At 42.1% G+C, this 16819-nt stretch overlaps 1 protein-coding gene across 1 annotated transcript in view; it reads left to right on the top strand.

Moving 5' to 3' along the window:
- The window catches only part of SEC16A (SEC16 homolog A, endoplasmic reticulum export factor), a gene marked incomplete at its 5' end in the record, with an annotated part of 22967 nt that extends 6629 nt beyond the window's left edge, over nt 1-16338 (top strand). The window contains 28 exons of the mRNA XM_031057284.1: nt 66-151; nt 829-958; nt 2337-2535; nt 3536-3701; nt 4118-4260; nt 4689-4750; nt 4936-5074; nt 5332-5574; nt 5793-5890; nt 6358-6439; nt 6595-6712; nt 6892-7003; nt 7233-7338; nt 7781-7921; nt 8017-8130; nt 8721-8922; nt 9115-9354; nt 10026-10114; nt 10506-10664; nt 10916-10993; nt 11211-11267; nt 11439-11550; nt 11854-11991; nt 12068-12168; nt 12544-12618; nt 13228-13287; nt 14174-14248; nt 14680-16338. Of these exons, the coding sequence (XP_030913144.1) occupies nt 66-151; nt 829-958; nt 2337-2535; nt 3536-3701; nt 4118-4260; nt 4689-4750; nt 4936-5074; nt 5332-5574; nt 5793-5890; nt 6358-6439; nt 6595-6712; nt 6892-7003; nt 7233-7338; nt 7781-7921; nt 8017-8130; nt 8721-8922; nt 9115-9354; nt 10026-10114; nt 10506-10664; nt 10916-10993; nt 11211-11267; nt 11439-11550; nt 11854-11991; nt 12068-12168; nt 12544-12618; nt 13228-13287; nt 14174-14248; nt 14680-14748 (3394 nt within the window). The remainder of the gene's footprint in view (nt 1-65; nt 152-828; nt 959-2336; nt 2536-3535; nt 3702-4117; nt 4261-4688; nt 4751-4935; nt 5075-5331; nt 5575-5792; nt 5891-6357; nt 6440-6594; nt 6713-6891; nt 7004-7232; nt 7339-7780; nt 7922-8016; nt 8131-8720; nt 8923-9114; nt 9355-10025; nt 10115-10505; nt 10665-10915; nt 10994-11210; nt 11268-11438; nt 11551-11853; nt 11992-12067; nt 12169-12543; nt 12619-13227; nt 13288-14173; nt 14249-14679) is intronic.
- Nucleotides 16339-16819: the final 481 nt, after the last annotated feature.

Raw genomic sequence — 16819 nt, 5'->3', positions numbered from 1 at the left:
CTGCTGAATTTGAAGAGATTAAGGAGGAACAACAACTTTTTTAATACTTGTTTGCTTTCTTTCAGGCAAGGGTATACAGAAGATTATTATGGAAAAGGTGGATGGAGTGATTATTATTCAGGCTATTACCCAAACTCCTACGATTATGGAGGTAAGGTGTCCAAAAGAACTCTGATTTTTTTTCCATAGATATTCCTCACTCAAGCCTTCAGTTTGCCTTTCCTTTGTGCAAACCCTCCATTGTAAGGGTTCAGAACAGTTTTGTTCCATGTGGTGCAAGGCTGCCTTTCACTGGGGTGTGCCCTTGGTGTGTGACCTGAAGGCAAACCTGTAAAGTGAATTTTAGGTGGGTGTAAAGTTGACTCACGACTGGATTTTGGTTTTGTCCATCATTATCTAAGTGCTCACTGAGACATGCTGGCATTGGGAGTCTGGAGGTAATTGCTTGTGTAGTGCCTGGGAGGGTTTTGAGCAACATCTGTCCACATCCTGAGATGTTTTGCTTGGCACTCTGCAGACTGATCACAGAGATTCTGTGAATCTCATAACAAATAGTAGGATTGAGTTTTAAAGATTTTAGGCAAGCACTGACCCCTCAGGAGTAACTAACTCTAACAGCAGTGTTTCTCTGAAAGGTGTGAAATTGATTTTTTAAGCTTTTTTTTGAAGTAAAAAGGAGTGGACATATTTATGTAGCTTTAAGTACATTTCTTTGGGTTTGCTCTGTGCTTCAGGGTCAAACCAACTTGTAATTAAAGAGAAAGGAGCAGAAAAAGATTATAGGCAAAACCTACCAATATCTGAACCATTTCTTTTTCTTTTCCAAAGATCCAAGTCGCTGGGAACGATACCCATATGACCCCAGGTACAGAGACCCGAGGAGTTATGACCAGAGGTACTGGTATGATGCTGAGCACAACCCTTACCAGAAGAGAGAAGCATATCCATATGGCAGCAGGTTTGTACAGTCAATCCAGGTTTTCCCAGTGCTCTTTCCAGAGCTGGGGCAGCAGATTCTCTGGAGCAGGCTGTTAAAATGCAGTGTTACACATATTTCACAGTGCAGTTGCTAGTGTGTGTGTGTGTGTTGCTAGTTCTTTCTGTAGCTTTAACATAGGTCATTGAGGGAAACCAGATGAGCTATCACATCACTCTGAGAGGGGGATTGAAGGTAGCAGCACTTGTTTTTAGACCAGTTGAACATTCTGTGGGTTTTCAGAACACGCTCTGAGTATAATGTTGGTCTTGATCTTGAATAATCTGGACAAACTCTGTGAAGGAACGTCAGTTTGTTTACTGTAACAACAACCTCAGTGTAGGCAGATTTAAGAGCCCTTCTGGAGCGAGGTCCTGTGGTGTTACATTTTAGTTAAATGGTATTCTCTGTCTCGAAAATGTAGGGTTTATTTCAAGCCTGTGATACTTCAGGGGAGGATCATGGATCTGTAATCCTATTGGCCCAAGTCTGATTCCGCGCCCACTTTGAATCTCCCTGTTAAACTGTGCTGGGGACACCAAACCTCTCTTGGTCCATTTCTCCCTAGGCTCTCCCTCTCTCCCCCTTCTCCCTCAGAAACCAAGCAAACACCTAATAGAGATCCAAAATTTCATCATGTTGAGATATTTGATGGTGCTGGGAGATCGATTAGGGCCTCGTTGATGATTTTCAGGATTTGGTGGTTTTTACGAAGGTCGGGGGCCATTGGTTGTTTCTGTATGTGGATATGAGGATGGTCCCACCAGGGGTGGGACCCCCAATAAACCCTCATCTAATCAGTGCCCCCAGAATCCGTATGGAGTCTCCTTGCCTGCCTGCTGCTACCAGTGAGCACACAGCTTAGGGGGCTCCCTGGGGATCCCCCAAACAAACTGCACCAGGGTCCAGTGTGACCGTGTTCACAGGGGTCCGAGGATGAGGGAAGTGACGAGGATCTGACTCCAGGTTTCAGAAAGCTTGATTTATTATTTTATCATATATACTACATTAGAACTATACGAAAAGAATGGAAGAAAGGATTTCATCAGAAGGCTAGCTAGGAATAGAAAAAGAAAGAATGATAACAAAGGCTTGTGGCTCGGGCTCTCTGTCCGAGCCAGCTCACTGTGATTGGCCATTAATTAGAAACAACCACATGAGACCAATCACAGATCCACCTGTTGCATTCCACAGCAGCAGATAATCATTGTTTACATTTTGTTCCTGAGGCCTCTCAGCTTCTCAGGATGAGAAATCCTAAGGAAAGGATTTTTCATAAAAGATCTCTGTGACAGTCCAGCTTTCCTCCCTCAGCCCCGTGGGTGCCTGAGCTCACTCCTGCTGTGTGTGTGTCCCTCAGGACCGAGCGATACGAGGATAACTGGAGGTACGACCCCCGTTTCACCGGGAGCTTTGACGACGAGGCGGAGCCGGCGCGGGATCCCTACGGGGACGAGTTTGAGCGGCGCAGCGTGCACAGCGAGCACTCGGGGCACAGCCTGCGCAGCTCCCGCAGCGTGCACAGCCACCACAGCAGCTTCAGCTCCCGCTCCCAGCAGGTGAGCTCCAGCTGCACACACAGCCTGCCACCTGCTCTCTTAGGAGTGGCTTTCTTATTTTTTAATAAAAAAATATATCAGGGCTTAGCACGGGGAATGAAAATTTTTTCTTTTAAAACTTTCGTAAGTTGAGGCTGTTTTGTGATGTAGTTTTGAACTTAATGTTTGTCACAGCTGTCAGGAGAACTTTAAGCAAAATCAGCACTCAGCTGTGCAAGTTGCCACACACACAGAAATGGAAAATTTGCTCTACTGAATCCATTTGCTGTTTGTGAGAGCATTGCCTTCCCTGTGCTTGGCTGTAGTGGACAGTGTGCTTGGCTTTGAGTCGTGTAATTTTTCTCATCACAAGTTTGGCTGTGTTACTGAACTTGGAATGTATTAAAGGACTAACTCATATTAGTATGATGTTATTTTGACTTTAAAAGCAAAAACCAAAGCTAACTGATTACTCATCCACTTACACCACAAATACAGATAGGTGAAAAGCTCAGAGAATATTTGGCTAATTTTTGAGGTACCATTTTTGCTCACATAATGGGTCATTTCACCTGTACTTGGTTCATCATGTTTCTTGGAAGTTTAGGTACTTTTCCAGTCCAAATTCCAATTAATTCAGTAATGTTGGAAGCAGTATTGGAAATCATTTAGGCATTAATCTTTAGGCACCCGCTGTCATTTGACATTTGTTGGGCTTTTTCAGTTGGGATTTTCTGTCTGTTACAGCAGAGGTGAACATTCATTCTGACCCACAGTTGCTGGTAACAGAACTGGTGCTATAATCTTAACTTTTCACACAAGCACATAGAAGTTCTGTTGTGAGAGAACTGAACATGCTTGGATGTGAACAGATCAAATGATAGTAAAAGTATTGGAGGAGAAGACAAAATGATTAATTATCCCAGAAGGGTCACACAGGGGGGGCTTTCTGCAAGGCTGTGTGTGCAGTGCTGCTTGCTGTGTGTAACCCCAGCTAACCTGGCTGATGTGCCCTGCCTAGAGCCAGCTGTACAGGAGCAATCATGATCTCACTGCCTACGAACCCCCTGCACAGGCAGTGCACGCAGATTATCCCTACGGAGGGTATGAGCCCAGCTTTGATGGACAGCAGCCCTTCCCAGACTATGGCTACCCTGCTGAAACAGCCTGGTCAGCTGTGGAACAAGGTATGGACACGCTGGGGAATGAGGGAAAACCTTGTGCTATAGATACAAAACATTTTCTCTGGAAAAGCTTTGCCAAGGTGGTGATGTCTGTTTAGCTCTTTGAAGATGTGTTATATGTTCGTACAGAGATGACAGGAATGTGTCTGATACTAACAATCTAAACGCCTGCATTGAAAAAAATAAGTGGATTTTAGGGTTCTGCAGTTTAGTTTTGTTCTAGTTATTGCAAATCTTCAGGTTTGGGACTTTGGGATTATAAAGGAGCTGATTGTTTCTTCCAAAGTTCAGCCAAATTCAGTAACGGGGTGTTTTCCACTAACACTGCAGGATTACTGAATTGGGTAAATACATCAGCAAGTTTGCTTATCTGCAGAGCAGGTTACCTGTTCTTATTTTATCTTTTCTCCTCATTTCAGCACCTTTAAGACCCTCAACACCTGAGAAATTTTCAGTGCCTCATATCTGTGCCAGGTTTGGGCCTGGTGGCTTCTTAATAAAAGCACTGCCAAACCTGCCTTCTGAGGGTCAGCCAGCTCTGGTTGAAATCCACAGCATGGAGGTAAAGTTTAGAAGGAAAAATGGGAAGTAATGGAATAAAGGTCTTTCTTTTGGAAGGGAAATGGGGAACTTGAATCTGTAACTTCCTGATTTCTCTTTTTTTATGTCAGTGCATGTATCTTTATCTGTTTGGGCTGTAATCATAAGTAAAACAGTAAATGTAAAAGTTCCTTTCCTCTGAGAGATGACTTAGTCATGATGAGATCATCCAGCTTCTTGTAATTTTGTTCAGAAATATGTACAGAGTAATTGCATGTAAAGTAGATTTCATAATTTATCATCCTTGTGCAGGTTGTGACAAAGTCACCCTTTAAATTTTGCTTAAGAGGCTTGATTACATGATGGGTCATGTTCAGTTCTGGGGGTTTTATCAGTAAAAGCAAAATTTAGAGTTACAAGGATTTCTTATGGATTATATTTGTGTTTCAGACTATGTTACAACATTCTCCAGAGCAAGAAGAGATGAGAGCCTTTCCTGGTCCTCTTGCTAAGTATGTTCCTGCAGTTTTCAGAAATAACCATACATTCAGAAATTATTTCTTCATTGCAAATTACAGGATTTTAAACTGACTTAAAATATTTGTGGCTTTTCACCTGCTTAAATAATACATGAGCTTTAAATTTATTCCTCAGAGTAATTACAGATAATGACTTTTTTTCTTCTTTTTTTTTTCAGGGATGAGACCCATAAAGTGGATGTTATTAATTTTGCACAAAGTAAAGCTGCACAGTGCTTTAAGAATGAAAATTTAATTGACAAAGAATCTGCAAGTCTTCTTTGGGACTTCATTGTACTGTTGTGCAGGCAGAATGGGGTATGTCTCACTGCTGGAGTTTTTATCTGTCCTAAAGTGTTTTGTACACAAATAGTTTTTGTGCAAAGATCTGCAATTTGTGTTCTAGTCACTGATCTTGGAATATGGCACTGATTGAAGGAATGTGTAAGCTGGGCACTCACCTCAGCTGCTCAGATGTGCTGATGTTCACATATTGCTGTTGAAGTGCCAAATGAAATGCAGGCAGTGTTGAAATAACAGATTTTTCGATTTTTGTTTCCTCTGCACACATACAGACTGTTGTGGGAACAGACCTGGCTGAACTTCTGCTCCGAGATCACAAAACAGTGTGGCTTCCTGGGAAGTCCCCTAATGAGGCAAATTTGATTGATTTCAATAATGAGGCTTTGGAACAAGTGGAAGAGGAATCTGGTGAAGCCCAGCTCTCGTTTCTCACTGATAATCTTGTAACCACAGTTGACAGTTTTGAGAAGGAGACTGAGAGATTCAGGGAGCTGCTGCTTTATGGCCGTAAGAAAGTGAGTGCCTGTGCTGCTACTTATTTTTGTAGTGTATGCAATGTTTTGTGACACTGATACAGAAATTTATACCCTACAGCTCATAATCTAAAGCAAAATTACAGTGTGTTACCTTTTATCTAAACATATTTTGATTTGATCACAAATTACTACTGTAAAACTGGGTTTTATGAGTAATATGAAACTGTTCCCAGGAAACTAATTTGTGTGTTTATTAGGATGCTTTGGAGTCTGCCATGAAGCATGGTTTGTGGGGTCATGCTCTGCTCCTTGCCAGCAAAATGGACAGCAGGACACATGCAAGAGTGATGACCAGGTACTGTGTTGCTTTTTGATTAGTGAAATTTGGCTGCCTGTTCTGCTGATGAGGTGGAGAATGTCAAAATAATGGGTTATCCATAGTAGTCAATGCAAGATTTATGCTTTAATTCTACCTGTGTATTTATTTGTTGCTATTTATTCTGGAGTGTTCTGGCTATAAGTTTAGACCTGAGAAGTTGTTCTCTGCCACCTGATCCATTTAAGGAGTATTTGAACAATATCATCTGTGGCCTTGCTTGAAAAAAAACTGCAAAAACTCAACTGTCAATTTTGTTAATATTTTACTGGTAATATTTCACTTTTGAACATCACCCACTGGGTAATTTCCTCTTCAGTGTAGTATTTTCACACAGCACTTCCATCTCTTGAGCTAGGTCAGATTAATTGCCCCTGAGAGCTGAAGTACATTTTAACTGCTTACCCCATGTCTGTGTTTTGTTTTTCTCTGCAATGTCTCTGTAGATTTGCCAACAGTCTCCCAATTAATGACCCTCTGCAGACTGTTTACCAGCTCATGTCTGGGAGGATGCCAGCTGCATCCACGGTAAGATTCACTGGGAGCTGCAGTGTGGAGTGAAGTTCCCAACAGAAATCCTTCCCAGAATGTCAGAGAAGTTGTTCTGGTCCTTTTTAGGTTGAAACACTTAACCATGCAGAGCTCCAGTCACTGATTTGACCTAGTAATTCTTCTAATTTTAGTGCTGTGGAGATGAGAAATGGGGAGACTGGAGGCCTCATCTAGCAATGGTGTTATCCAACTTGACCAATAACGTGGACTTGGAATCCAGGACCATTGCAACCATGGGAGACACTCTTGGTAACTCTTGGGGAAATGAACAGGGTGGTGACTGAAGGAAAAGCTTTGATTGCTCAGCCTATTTTTTTGAAAACAGGCAATTTCTTTATAAAATATAAAGTGGAGCAGCTAAGCCAAACAATAAGGACACTGAATGTGCCACTGGAATATCCTGAGCTCTGTCCTTTATTTCTCCACAGCTTCTAAAGGCCTGCTGGATGCTGCTCATTTTTGTTACCTTATGGCCCAAGTTGGGTTTGGAGTTTACACAAGGAAGACAACAAAGCTTGTCCTAATTGGATCAAATCACAGGTTTGACTTTCTTTTTTTAAAACCCAACTATCTCAATGCAAAAATGAAAATTTGAAAGACTGAATTGCACTGTTCCCCTTATCCTCCCTACCTGGTTTTGAGATAACTAGTTGGTGTCCTGTCTTGTAGAAGTGTTTGATATTTTGTGTCTAACAGAGCTGTGTATCTGACAGTGATAGATCTGTGTTTCTCAGCTCAAATAATATTTTTCTTCTCCTGTTTGAAACAGCTTGCCATTTTTAAAGTTTGCCACCAATGAAGCCATTCAAAGAACAGAAGCCTATGAGTATGCACAGTCACTAGGAAGTCAGCCTGGCTGCTTGCCCAATTTCCAGGTGAGGAGCTGTTCCTGTTTTGGTTTGGTTTCTGTTTTGGCAGATGTCATGCTTTTAATCTCTCAAGTGCTGTAGTCAGTGGAGCAAATATTTTCTCTGTTATAACATGAAATGTTCATGGATAGCAATGCCATATAGCTGTTTTCCTGTAGTCATTTCCTTTTTTTCAACTCTACATCCTGAACTTATGAATTTTAACTATAAATTGTAATTCTGTATTCCAGAAGAAAATCCAGCAGAATTTGCTGGCACTACCTGTAGATAAATAGACAACTTCCACTGGATGCATTAGGTGGAAGAGGAGAATTGAATGCTTTTTCCTTTAATTTTAGATGTGATAACGAGATGTCTGAGCTTTCAGCTGAAATGTCAGACTGCCTTTTATTTGTTACCACCCAGAGTGTTGTGATCACTTGTTTTGTTTGTCCTGTTGCCTCCCCAGGTTTTCAAGTTCATCTATGCCTGTCGGCTGGCTGAGATGGGCCTTGCTGCCCAGGCTTTCCACTACTGTGAAGTGATTTCCAGAACTGTCCTCAAAGATCCACATTACTATTCCCCTGTGCTGATTGGCCAGCTAATCCAGGTAACACGAGGAAGAATGAAGTGTTTGTGGCTGGATGTTGTAGGTGGGAAGCTGTGGCTGATGAACTCACACTTTGCAATGGTTCCTTTCCTCAGATGTCATCCCAGCTGCGCCTGTTTGACCCTCAGATTAAAGAAAAACCAGATCAGGAATCTTTTATTGAACCCCCCTGGTTAGTGACACTTCGACATGTGGATGGACAGATCAAGGTATGATGTGTGCTTTTCAGCATGAATTATTCCCTGGAAAGGATTAGTGTAAATCCAGTTTTTAAAATGGTTTTGTTCACACTGCTAATCACAGAAACATGGGAAGTGACCTTATATATTCATGTCCTAAATGGCAAATGTTATGGTGTAAACCAAATGAATTTACCACACTTCAGTGCCCTAAGATTCAATACAGAATAATTAAAGTTATGAGAGACAGATTTTTCTTAATACCATAATGCAAGGAGAACTGCAAAACTCATTAGGTTGCAGTAATCAGGGGATCTGCTTGCCATAAAAATATCTCGTGTGTGAATTGGTGTTGCTGGATTATAACAGTGGAAATAATTATTGTCTATTTAAAGAGATGTGTTAGAAATTGGAACCCTGAGCTAATTAACTGTGTTTCAATTTAAAAATAAATAAACCCTTCAAATTATTGGTTGATCTTGGCTTATAAATGGCTGACAACTCGGGTTTTTTTGAGCACTAAAAAACTGTTTTCACACCTAAGATTTCCTTTGTGTTCCCTTGATTATGAACGAATGTCTGGTAGAGATGAGTTAATAATATCTTGTTTTTTCCTGCAGGAGGGTGCAATAGCCTATAACACAGACAGATCCACTCCCCCTCCCTATGAATGCAGCACTCCCAGCTCTGAGCTGGACCGTGCCAGTCAGTGTGATGGGGGAGGAGGCCGTGACGTGGGGCCAGGTGCTGAAAATGCCTTGCTGGCATCCTTGTTACCCAATATGGCTCAACAGATGCAGAGCGTGCAGCTGATGCCTTCAGGTTGGTGTTTCATATCCTTTATGACAGAGAGAAAACAAAGGGTTTGGGTTTCTGATACAAGAAACCACTTAAGGGGCTGGTTGGAGCAGGGAGATTTCACTTCTGCATTGTATCATTCACAGGGTAAAAGGTTCATGCTGGAATTTCTGCTTAATTTTAACTCTGGTTTGTTTTTTTTTTTTCATGCTGCAGTACCTCAGGCTGTCCTTGATGGCTCAGCTGCCATGCTTCCTCCTGGTGACCAGGGAAGTGTCCCCTTCTACCCAGTGGCTCCTCAGCCTCTTGGCCCAGGACCTGGCTTTGCACCTCAAGGATTTTCAAATCCATATGGAACTGAACCATCCCCACTGTATTTAGGGACAGCACTACCCCCAGGAGGGCCACCACAAGAAATAGAACCACAGCCAGAAGAGCAGACAAACCTGGAAACAGGTCTGGGATCTTAATAAACAGCTTTGCTTCCTTAGAAAGGGAACGAAGTGTTTCAGGGAATAATTCAAAATATCTCAGTATTTAAAAAAATAGTAATGTTTTGGGTAATGACATTTTAAAAAGCCATGTAATGGTATAGAAACATCTGTAGAAAGTTGTAGTATTCATCCTGCTTTGTTGGCCTACTTTAAAAGAGAGGTCAGACTCAGCAGATCATGATTTAGATTTGACAGGTAATCCCTGGGTGCAGTGAGATTGGCAGTTCTGTTTCCAAGGGATATCAGGGATTTCTGCCTCTGGGCATGAGTTTCTAGGACCCTGATAAGTTTTAACTCTGTGTCAGCAGAGCCTGACACATGTGGAGAGAAGGAAACTTAAGTTTGGTTAGAGTTTGAGATGTGAGGAACCTTTAACTGCTCCATCCTGGTGGTTGAGTCCCTCAGCCTGCTCTGGCCTGTGTTTTGAGCAAACACAAACCCAGATAAGAGATGAAAAAAATCACAGCAATTGCAGCTCTCATTCTCTAAAAGACCAGGTTCTCCCTAGCACAAAACTCATAACTGGTGAAAACTTCTGCCTTAAATCTATTGTGGGGCTTGGGGGCTTTGGTGTTTATTATTGGGTTTTTTGTTGGTGTGTCCCTGCTAACATAATCTAATTTTTTTTTTAAGGAATGCAGAGAATTGCCCCAGAGTCTCCTTCACAAAACTCCTTCCCTGAGCAGAGAGAGGATGATTTCTATGGCAGGATGGCTAACATGGTATTGTTATTTCACACATTTCTTCAGCTGCATTGCAACACAATGCAAACACAAGAAGATCTGGGGGCTCTCTATTGCTCTTCAGCACGACTTGAAGCTTGGTTTTTAGAAGTACCCAAAGAACCAGATTAAATGTCTTTGTCTGGAAAATCTTGATAAAAAATTAATGCTGTGTCAGATATTTATCTGCTTGTTTATTATGCATTTGTGTCCTGACTTTATATCCAACCAGGCAGCAGGACCAAGATCCATCTTAAGGTTTATTTTGTATGAACTTTCAGAGCTGTTCTGTTTATGGATTTTTCAAAGAAAGGTTGTTTTTAGCAAGGTGGAATGTGATCCATCACTGCAGCAGTGACAACTTTTGCTTTCCTGTGTTTTTGTCACCCAGGGCTATGGGCGAAGGTCCCGAACAACCTCAGAGTCCTCTGCTCATTCTGTGGGACGAGAGAGATCCAACTCTGCAGCAAAGCAACCCTCTCCTCCTCCCTCTGCTCCTGCAGCTAAAGACACTAAAAAAGAAACAAAAAAGGAGGCAGCACCCAGAAAGGTAAACTTTGTTAGAAAGGTACCTACAGCTGGAGGAGATGTGTTAGTAAATGTGGTAACTCCGGGTTCACTGTACTTAAGAAGTCCTGACTAAACTATTTCTACTTATTAGTTGCAACTCTGGGCTCAGAGTTGAAGTCCCTGACAGAAAATGTGTTGTTGCATGAAAGTTTGTTTTAACTTGCCTGTAAAGTGAGACAAGAATTAACTGAGAGGGTGAGAATTAACTGAGAAGATTTGATTTGTTTTTAGACTGGTGGAACCTGGTTTCGCTGGCTGATGGGAAAAGGAAAGAATGAGGCTCACCTGCCAGATGACAAGAATAAATCAGTAAGGCCCCAAGAATCACAAAAACCTTTATATGCTTGAATTTGTTCCTCATGTTCTCCTGGATGACAGATGAACATTGTTTTGATGAGTAACAGATGATTATAAAACTTTGAAGATTATTCTTATTCTAAGACCAGCTTTAAAAAGAAAGTTAATTATTTTAAATGTCTTTAGCAGCTTGCTTTGAGCTTTGTTTTTGACTGTGATTTTCTTTTAGATTGTTTGGGATGAGCAGAAACAACGTTGGGTTAATCTGGATGAACCAGAAGAAGAGGTAAAATTTCGAGTCCTCATTATTTCTCCAAGTGGAAAACAAAAATCTGTACTTGGCACACAATTTTCTTTAGTCTGTGATTGTCTCTTAAGAGCTGCTTTTTACTGAATTTGGATTAAAATGTGCTACATCAGACAATGATGTGATTGGAATTTTTTTGTCTCCTTGCAGAGTAAACCTCCTCCACCACCTCCAACAGGATTTCCTAAAGCTGCTCAGGCTGCTCCCCCTGGGCCTGGAGGCCCACCTGGTGCCTCTGTCAATGTGTTCTCCAGGAGAGCAGGTAACAGCCAGCACTGATATTTGAAGACTTTCTCCTGCATTAAATATGAAGGCAGAAGTTCTGACTTTCCCTGGCTTGTTTGGGAGCATTGGCAGCTCAGTGGAGCTGTGGCTATTGCTGGCTTTGCTCGTGCCCAGCTCCTGCACTGCTGTCACAGTACCATGACTTGGGTATTACTGTTTGTGTCCCTGGGGTGTTATTTCCTGATCCTGAAAGATGCTTTAACCAGCCAGCTGTTCAGAGTAGACACAGGCATGATAAACACAAGGGTTCTTTCTGTTTTTCTGCATGTTTGTGCTTTAGCTGGAAGCAGAGCCCGTTATGTGGATGTCCTGAATCCAGGAGGAACCAAGGCAAGTGGTGCTGTTCCTGCACCATCAGACCTGTTTGCCCCCCTGGCACCCATGCCCATTCCTGCCAACGTGTTTGTTCCAAACTCAGGTGTGTGCATAGGATTGTGGGGAGGTTTTATGGCTATTTATGGGGTGTGTTTGGCTAAATCCCATTTCCTCTGTAGTTCCAGGGGAATCCCAGCCCATGGAGGGGAGTGGAGCAGCAGAGCACACAGCAGCTGCAAACCAAACCAACACAGACCCTGCTGCAGCTGTGGAACCAGAGGTGGGTTCTAAGGAATGTTTTGTGGGCAGAGCCCAGAGTTCTGGTTCAAACCCCTCAGGATTCTGAGCAGCAGTTTGACAGCCACAGTCCATAAAGCATGATGTTTGTGGGGTTTGTGGTTTAACGTTTTACTTAAAGAGCAGGAGAAGAGAAATACAAGTGAAAATGGAAGTGGGAGGTTACATTTCCTAATCTGACAGGGCTGCAGCTTCCATGGGTGTAGGAAGGGGACTGAGGACATGGGAAGAGCCTTACACTGCAGGTTACAAACGCCTGATTTGCTGTAACATTGTTCTCCCCTGTGGGATCTCTAAGGGAAATGTGGAATAGCCTTGTAGTAATGATGATAAACAGAAGTGCCTTGTTTTCCTTCAGTACTTAAACCCTGCAGCCCTTCCTCCTGGATCTGGACTTCCTGTTCCTAACCCTGATGGCTCTCAGTCAGGCGAGGTAAGGCTTGATGCAAAGTATTCAATTAATGACTTTTTACAGTTAATTGTAGTGGTCTTACAATGGGCCATTTAAAACAACCAGTAACTGATTCAGTTGGTGATAAGTAGGCAAGATGTGTTATGACTGCCTCCAGAATTGTACAGAAAAGACCTCTAAGCCCATATGAGAAGTTCAGCCTCCATGTCCTACATTCTGTGATCTCCTTTTCCTATATAAGTACTTTTAAAAGCCTTTTTCAGAGTAAAATGTCAGTAGCAGTTGAAGGGTCTCTTCTTGCCTCCATGCATGCATGTAATTTCACTAATATTAAATGCAAGACAAGGAGAGCAAGTGCTGTGTGCCAGGCAGAGTAACATGACCTTTGTTCCTACTAAATGTTTTCTATACCTACATAATTTTGTGCTTTAAGAAGTCCTTTTGATTTAAACTAACTTCTGGCTTTACGTTTGTTTTTGTTTTTTGTTTTTTTAACTTGAAGTTGGTTTAACCTTTGGCAGTGAGACTTTGACAATGAAATAAAACAACTGAAAGCTTGGGGCAGTGACATGCATGACGACTTTTTTTATTTGTGTTTTTTTGTATTTGTGTGTTCTTGCTGTTTTGTAGCTTTCGCGCTCTAGTTCAATGAGTTCATTATCACGTGAAGTAAGCCAGCATTTTAATCAGGTACATGTGGCTGGCCATTCTCATTTATGTTAACTTATTTACTTTCCCCCCTCCCCTCTTTATTTTGCATTTGCTCAAATACTAATGCTACTTTTAGTCCTTTCCCCCTCATTTCACAGAATTTCATTAAAAGTAGATCATGATGTAGTGTTCCTTTTTACACTCAAACAGGGTCTTCAGTTTTGTGTATTTATGGGAGTGCATGTAACCCAGGCATGCTTTTTATTTATGTTCCTAAGAGATTCACATGATTTCATCATCTTATTTCTGAGATACTAAAGAAATCAGCTGATTTTAAACAAAAAACCAAAACATCCTCCAACAAAACCAAACCAACCTCCTAAAAAGTCTCAATACAAGTAAAACTTGGTCATTCTGCTGCTGCCAGTGTCAAATTGGTAATAAACCTTTTGCAAAAGTCCCTGTAGGAATTAAAGGAATGCTTCATCTCTGCTGGAAGTTCCAGAGCTGTGGGGTCACCACAAAGGGGTGACACAAACCTTTCTGATATTTCATAATAAAGCAAAACCTGAATAGAATGTTTATTTTGGGGCAAGTCCTGAGGTGTGTACTAACAAAGGCAGAAGGTACTAATTGAGTGGAGTTGCACTGGTGTCTTGTGTTGGTTTTGCATGCTTTGGACCTGCAGAGCTATTTGCAGTTGATGCATGTGCCACTGTTTGGCCAATTCCTACATTAAGCCAGCCCTGTTCTAGATCTGGATGCAAACTGTACCAGCACTCTGGAGTTGTTCAATAGGCTGCGCTCTCCATGTTGTTGGCGTTATTCCTGTGAATATTTGCTCTGTATAACTTAGCAGACCACATTTGAGAGGCACTGGAGTTGCTCTCTGCTCTTGTCTAACTTCAGTGTTTTCTCTTCCCAGCCTGCTGCTGTTCCACCCTCGGGGGCACCTTCAGCAGGGGCAGTACCGTTCTACAACCCCTCTCAATTTGCACAAGTGAGTGAAGGCCTCACCTTTCCTTTTCCTTATCCTTCTTATCCAACATTTCCCAGAGCAGCTGTGGCTGCCCCTGGATCCCTGGAAGGGTCTAAGACCAGGCTGGACAGGGTTTGGAGCAGTCTGGGACAGCAGAAGGTGTCCCTGCCCATGGCAGGGGGTGGAATGTGGTGGGCTTTAAAGTCCCCTCTGACCCAATCCAATCTGATTCTATGCTTTGAACAAAAAATGTTTTGTGCTTTATCAGCTTAATCTGGGTTGCACACAGAGTGTTAAATGTGCACAAAGATCAGTCTGGCACCTGTTCAATTTAACAAGTTCCCATTCCAAACTTTGTTCCAGATTTCTTGAATTTTTGTCTCCAGCATGACAGACCTTTTACAGAACATGACTTTTACAGAACATTTTGTTTATCCCTGCTCTTTTTTCAGTCTCCTGCTGCCACTGGAAGTTCAAGACTGGGAAGAATTGGACAGAGGAAGTATCCAACACTGAAGTAGAATACAATGGCTTTGTATTTGGAGTCCTTACTCACGTTCTGAGTATGCACAGAACTCTTCAGCCTTATGGCACGTGCTGTCAGCTGCAGTTGACAGGACAGAAATCTGATGATGGGTGATCTTTTTCATGCTTGCACCTCATCTACGCAAACCATTACCAAACATGAAATATATGTAACTTTTCCTTTTCAAAACCTGGCTAGAAATAGCTTTGCTGTGATAAAGAATAGGCACAAGAGAGGAAATAGTTGCTGTCTGTTACAAAACCTGTTTGTAAATTGCATAGGCAATTTATTCCTTAAGTTTATTTTAAACCTTACTAGCGTGACCTTCCGAGACATAGTTTCAGGGATTCCTTAATTTCTGAAGGATGCTCCCCTCCCAGCAGGGGGTTAAAAAAAAAACAAACAAACATGTCCACATTGTAAGATAACACTGTGGCCTTAAGAGGACCATGCACAATCAGCCAGAGTGTGGAACCAGAGGTGTTCCCCTGGGAGAGGCTCACCCAGGAGCTGCCTCGTGCTGGTTTGGCTTTTGGGAGGAGGGAGTGGGCCACAGCTCATCCAAATAAATCGACTTCTATTGAATGAAAACTGTGACTGTAATCTAATCCTGATTTGATTTGGATCTTTCCTAGTCTGTATGTAGTTTGTGGTTTAGACTACCTGTAAAGCCAAGTGTATAGTGGGAAGGAGCTCTGTATCATAGCCAACGCTGTTCTCTTGACGAGTGAGTGTTTGTTTAAGTGCAATACGGTTACTTTGCTTTCTCTCAAACTGCTGGCACTCTGCTGCTGGGGGGTAACAGCTTGAAAGTTGTTTATTTTTTCCTTTTGGGAGTGCCAGAATCAGTGTAATAATCCATTCTTGAATCTCCCTTACTAAAATAACCAGGGTCTTAAATAGCTAACTGCTAAATTTCATACTAAAAGTAGATGGATTAGATCTCTACAGATGGACTTCAAAATCTTTAGGTTTAATATAGGAAATCTTGAAAACCATGGTATGCAGCATTTATATTCACTGAAGAATCTGAATTATCTGCAAAGAGAGAAATAAACTTTAAATATTTATTAAATCATTAGACCATATTTTATTTAGAACTTGCCACCAAACTATTTGATTTTACTTGAATTTCTGCCCAGGAGTAGAAGTAATACAAATGTGAAATTGCCAGTGTTTGTCCCCAGTTGTTTTTTGTTTTTTGTTCTTTTTTTCTTTTCCTGAATAACACCACTTTTCTAAGATTGTGATAGCCTTATCTATGTCCCAGAAAGTTTGTATGCAGCCCAAGTAAAACACTATTTGGGGGGATTAGAAACCTTTGTGTGCTGGTCCATTCTCAATTCCCGACATGGACAGCAGCAGTCAGTGTGGTTTACTTTTCTACAATTGAAACCTAATCAGACACTTGGCTTTCCTCTAGTCCAGCCAGGCTGCTGATTATTTTCTCCTTTCAGTAGAGACTGCCAAACAACTTCATTCAAGGAGGCTCCCCCTGAGCTGGGAGCGGCTGTCTTTCCTAAGTGTAAGATTTGACACTGTAAATTCTTAAATAAAATATTTTGCGCTCTGGAGCACTTTCACATTTCACTTTCTTCTTGTGGTTATTGCTTTAATGAGGTGGGTGAAGGGACCTTTCCTGTTTTTCTGGGAATGATCTGTGTGAGGAAAGTGAAGTTTTTGGTGTTTGAACAGCTTCATCGGTGCACGTTTCGATGCAGTATTGGGAAGAAGTCCTTCCCCATGAGGGTGAAGAGGCTCTGGCACAGTTGCCCAGGGAAGCTGTGACTGTCCCATCCCTGGAAGTGTCCAGAGTCAGGCTGGGCAGGGCTCGGAGCCTATGAAAAGTGTCCGTATCCATGGCAAAGGCTGCAAACTGGGTGCTCCTCACTGTCCCTACCACCCCCAGTGATCAGTGTTTGTACTGAAACGTTCAAAATTGGCGCTTTAGCCTTAATATAGGCAACTTTTCAATTTCTTCCAGTGTACCACATTTATTTTTAAGCTGTTTTTTAAACGCCGCCTTCATCCCGTGTCGCGACAGCCGCGACTTTCCGCGGGCGCTG

This window comes from Geospiza fortis, unplaced genomic scaffold (assembly GCF_000277835.1).
Source record: "Geospiza fortis unplaced genomic scaffold, GeoFor_1.0 scaffold27, whole genome shotgun sequence".
NCBI lineage: Eukaryota > Metazoa > Chordata > Aves > Passeriformes > Thraupidae > Geospiza > Geospiza fortis.
Note: the sequence above shows the minus strand (reverse complement) of the source record. Positions and strands in the feature narration are given on the sequence as shown.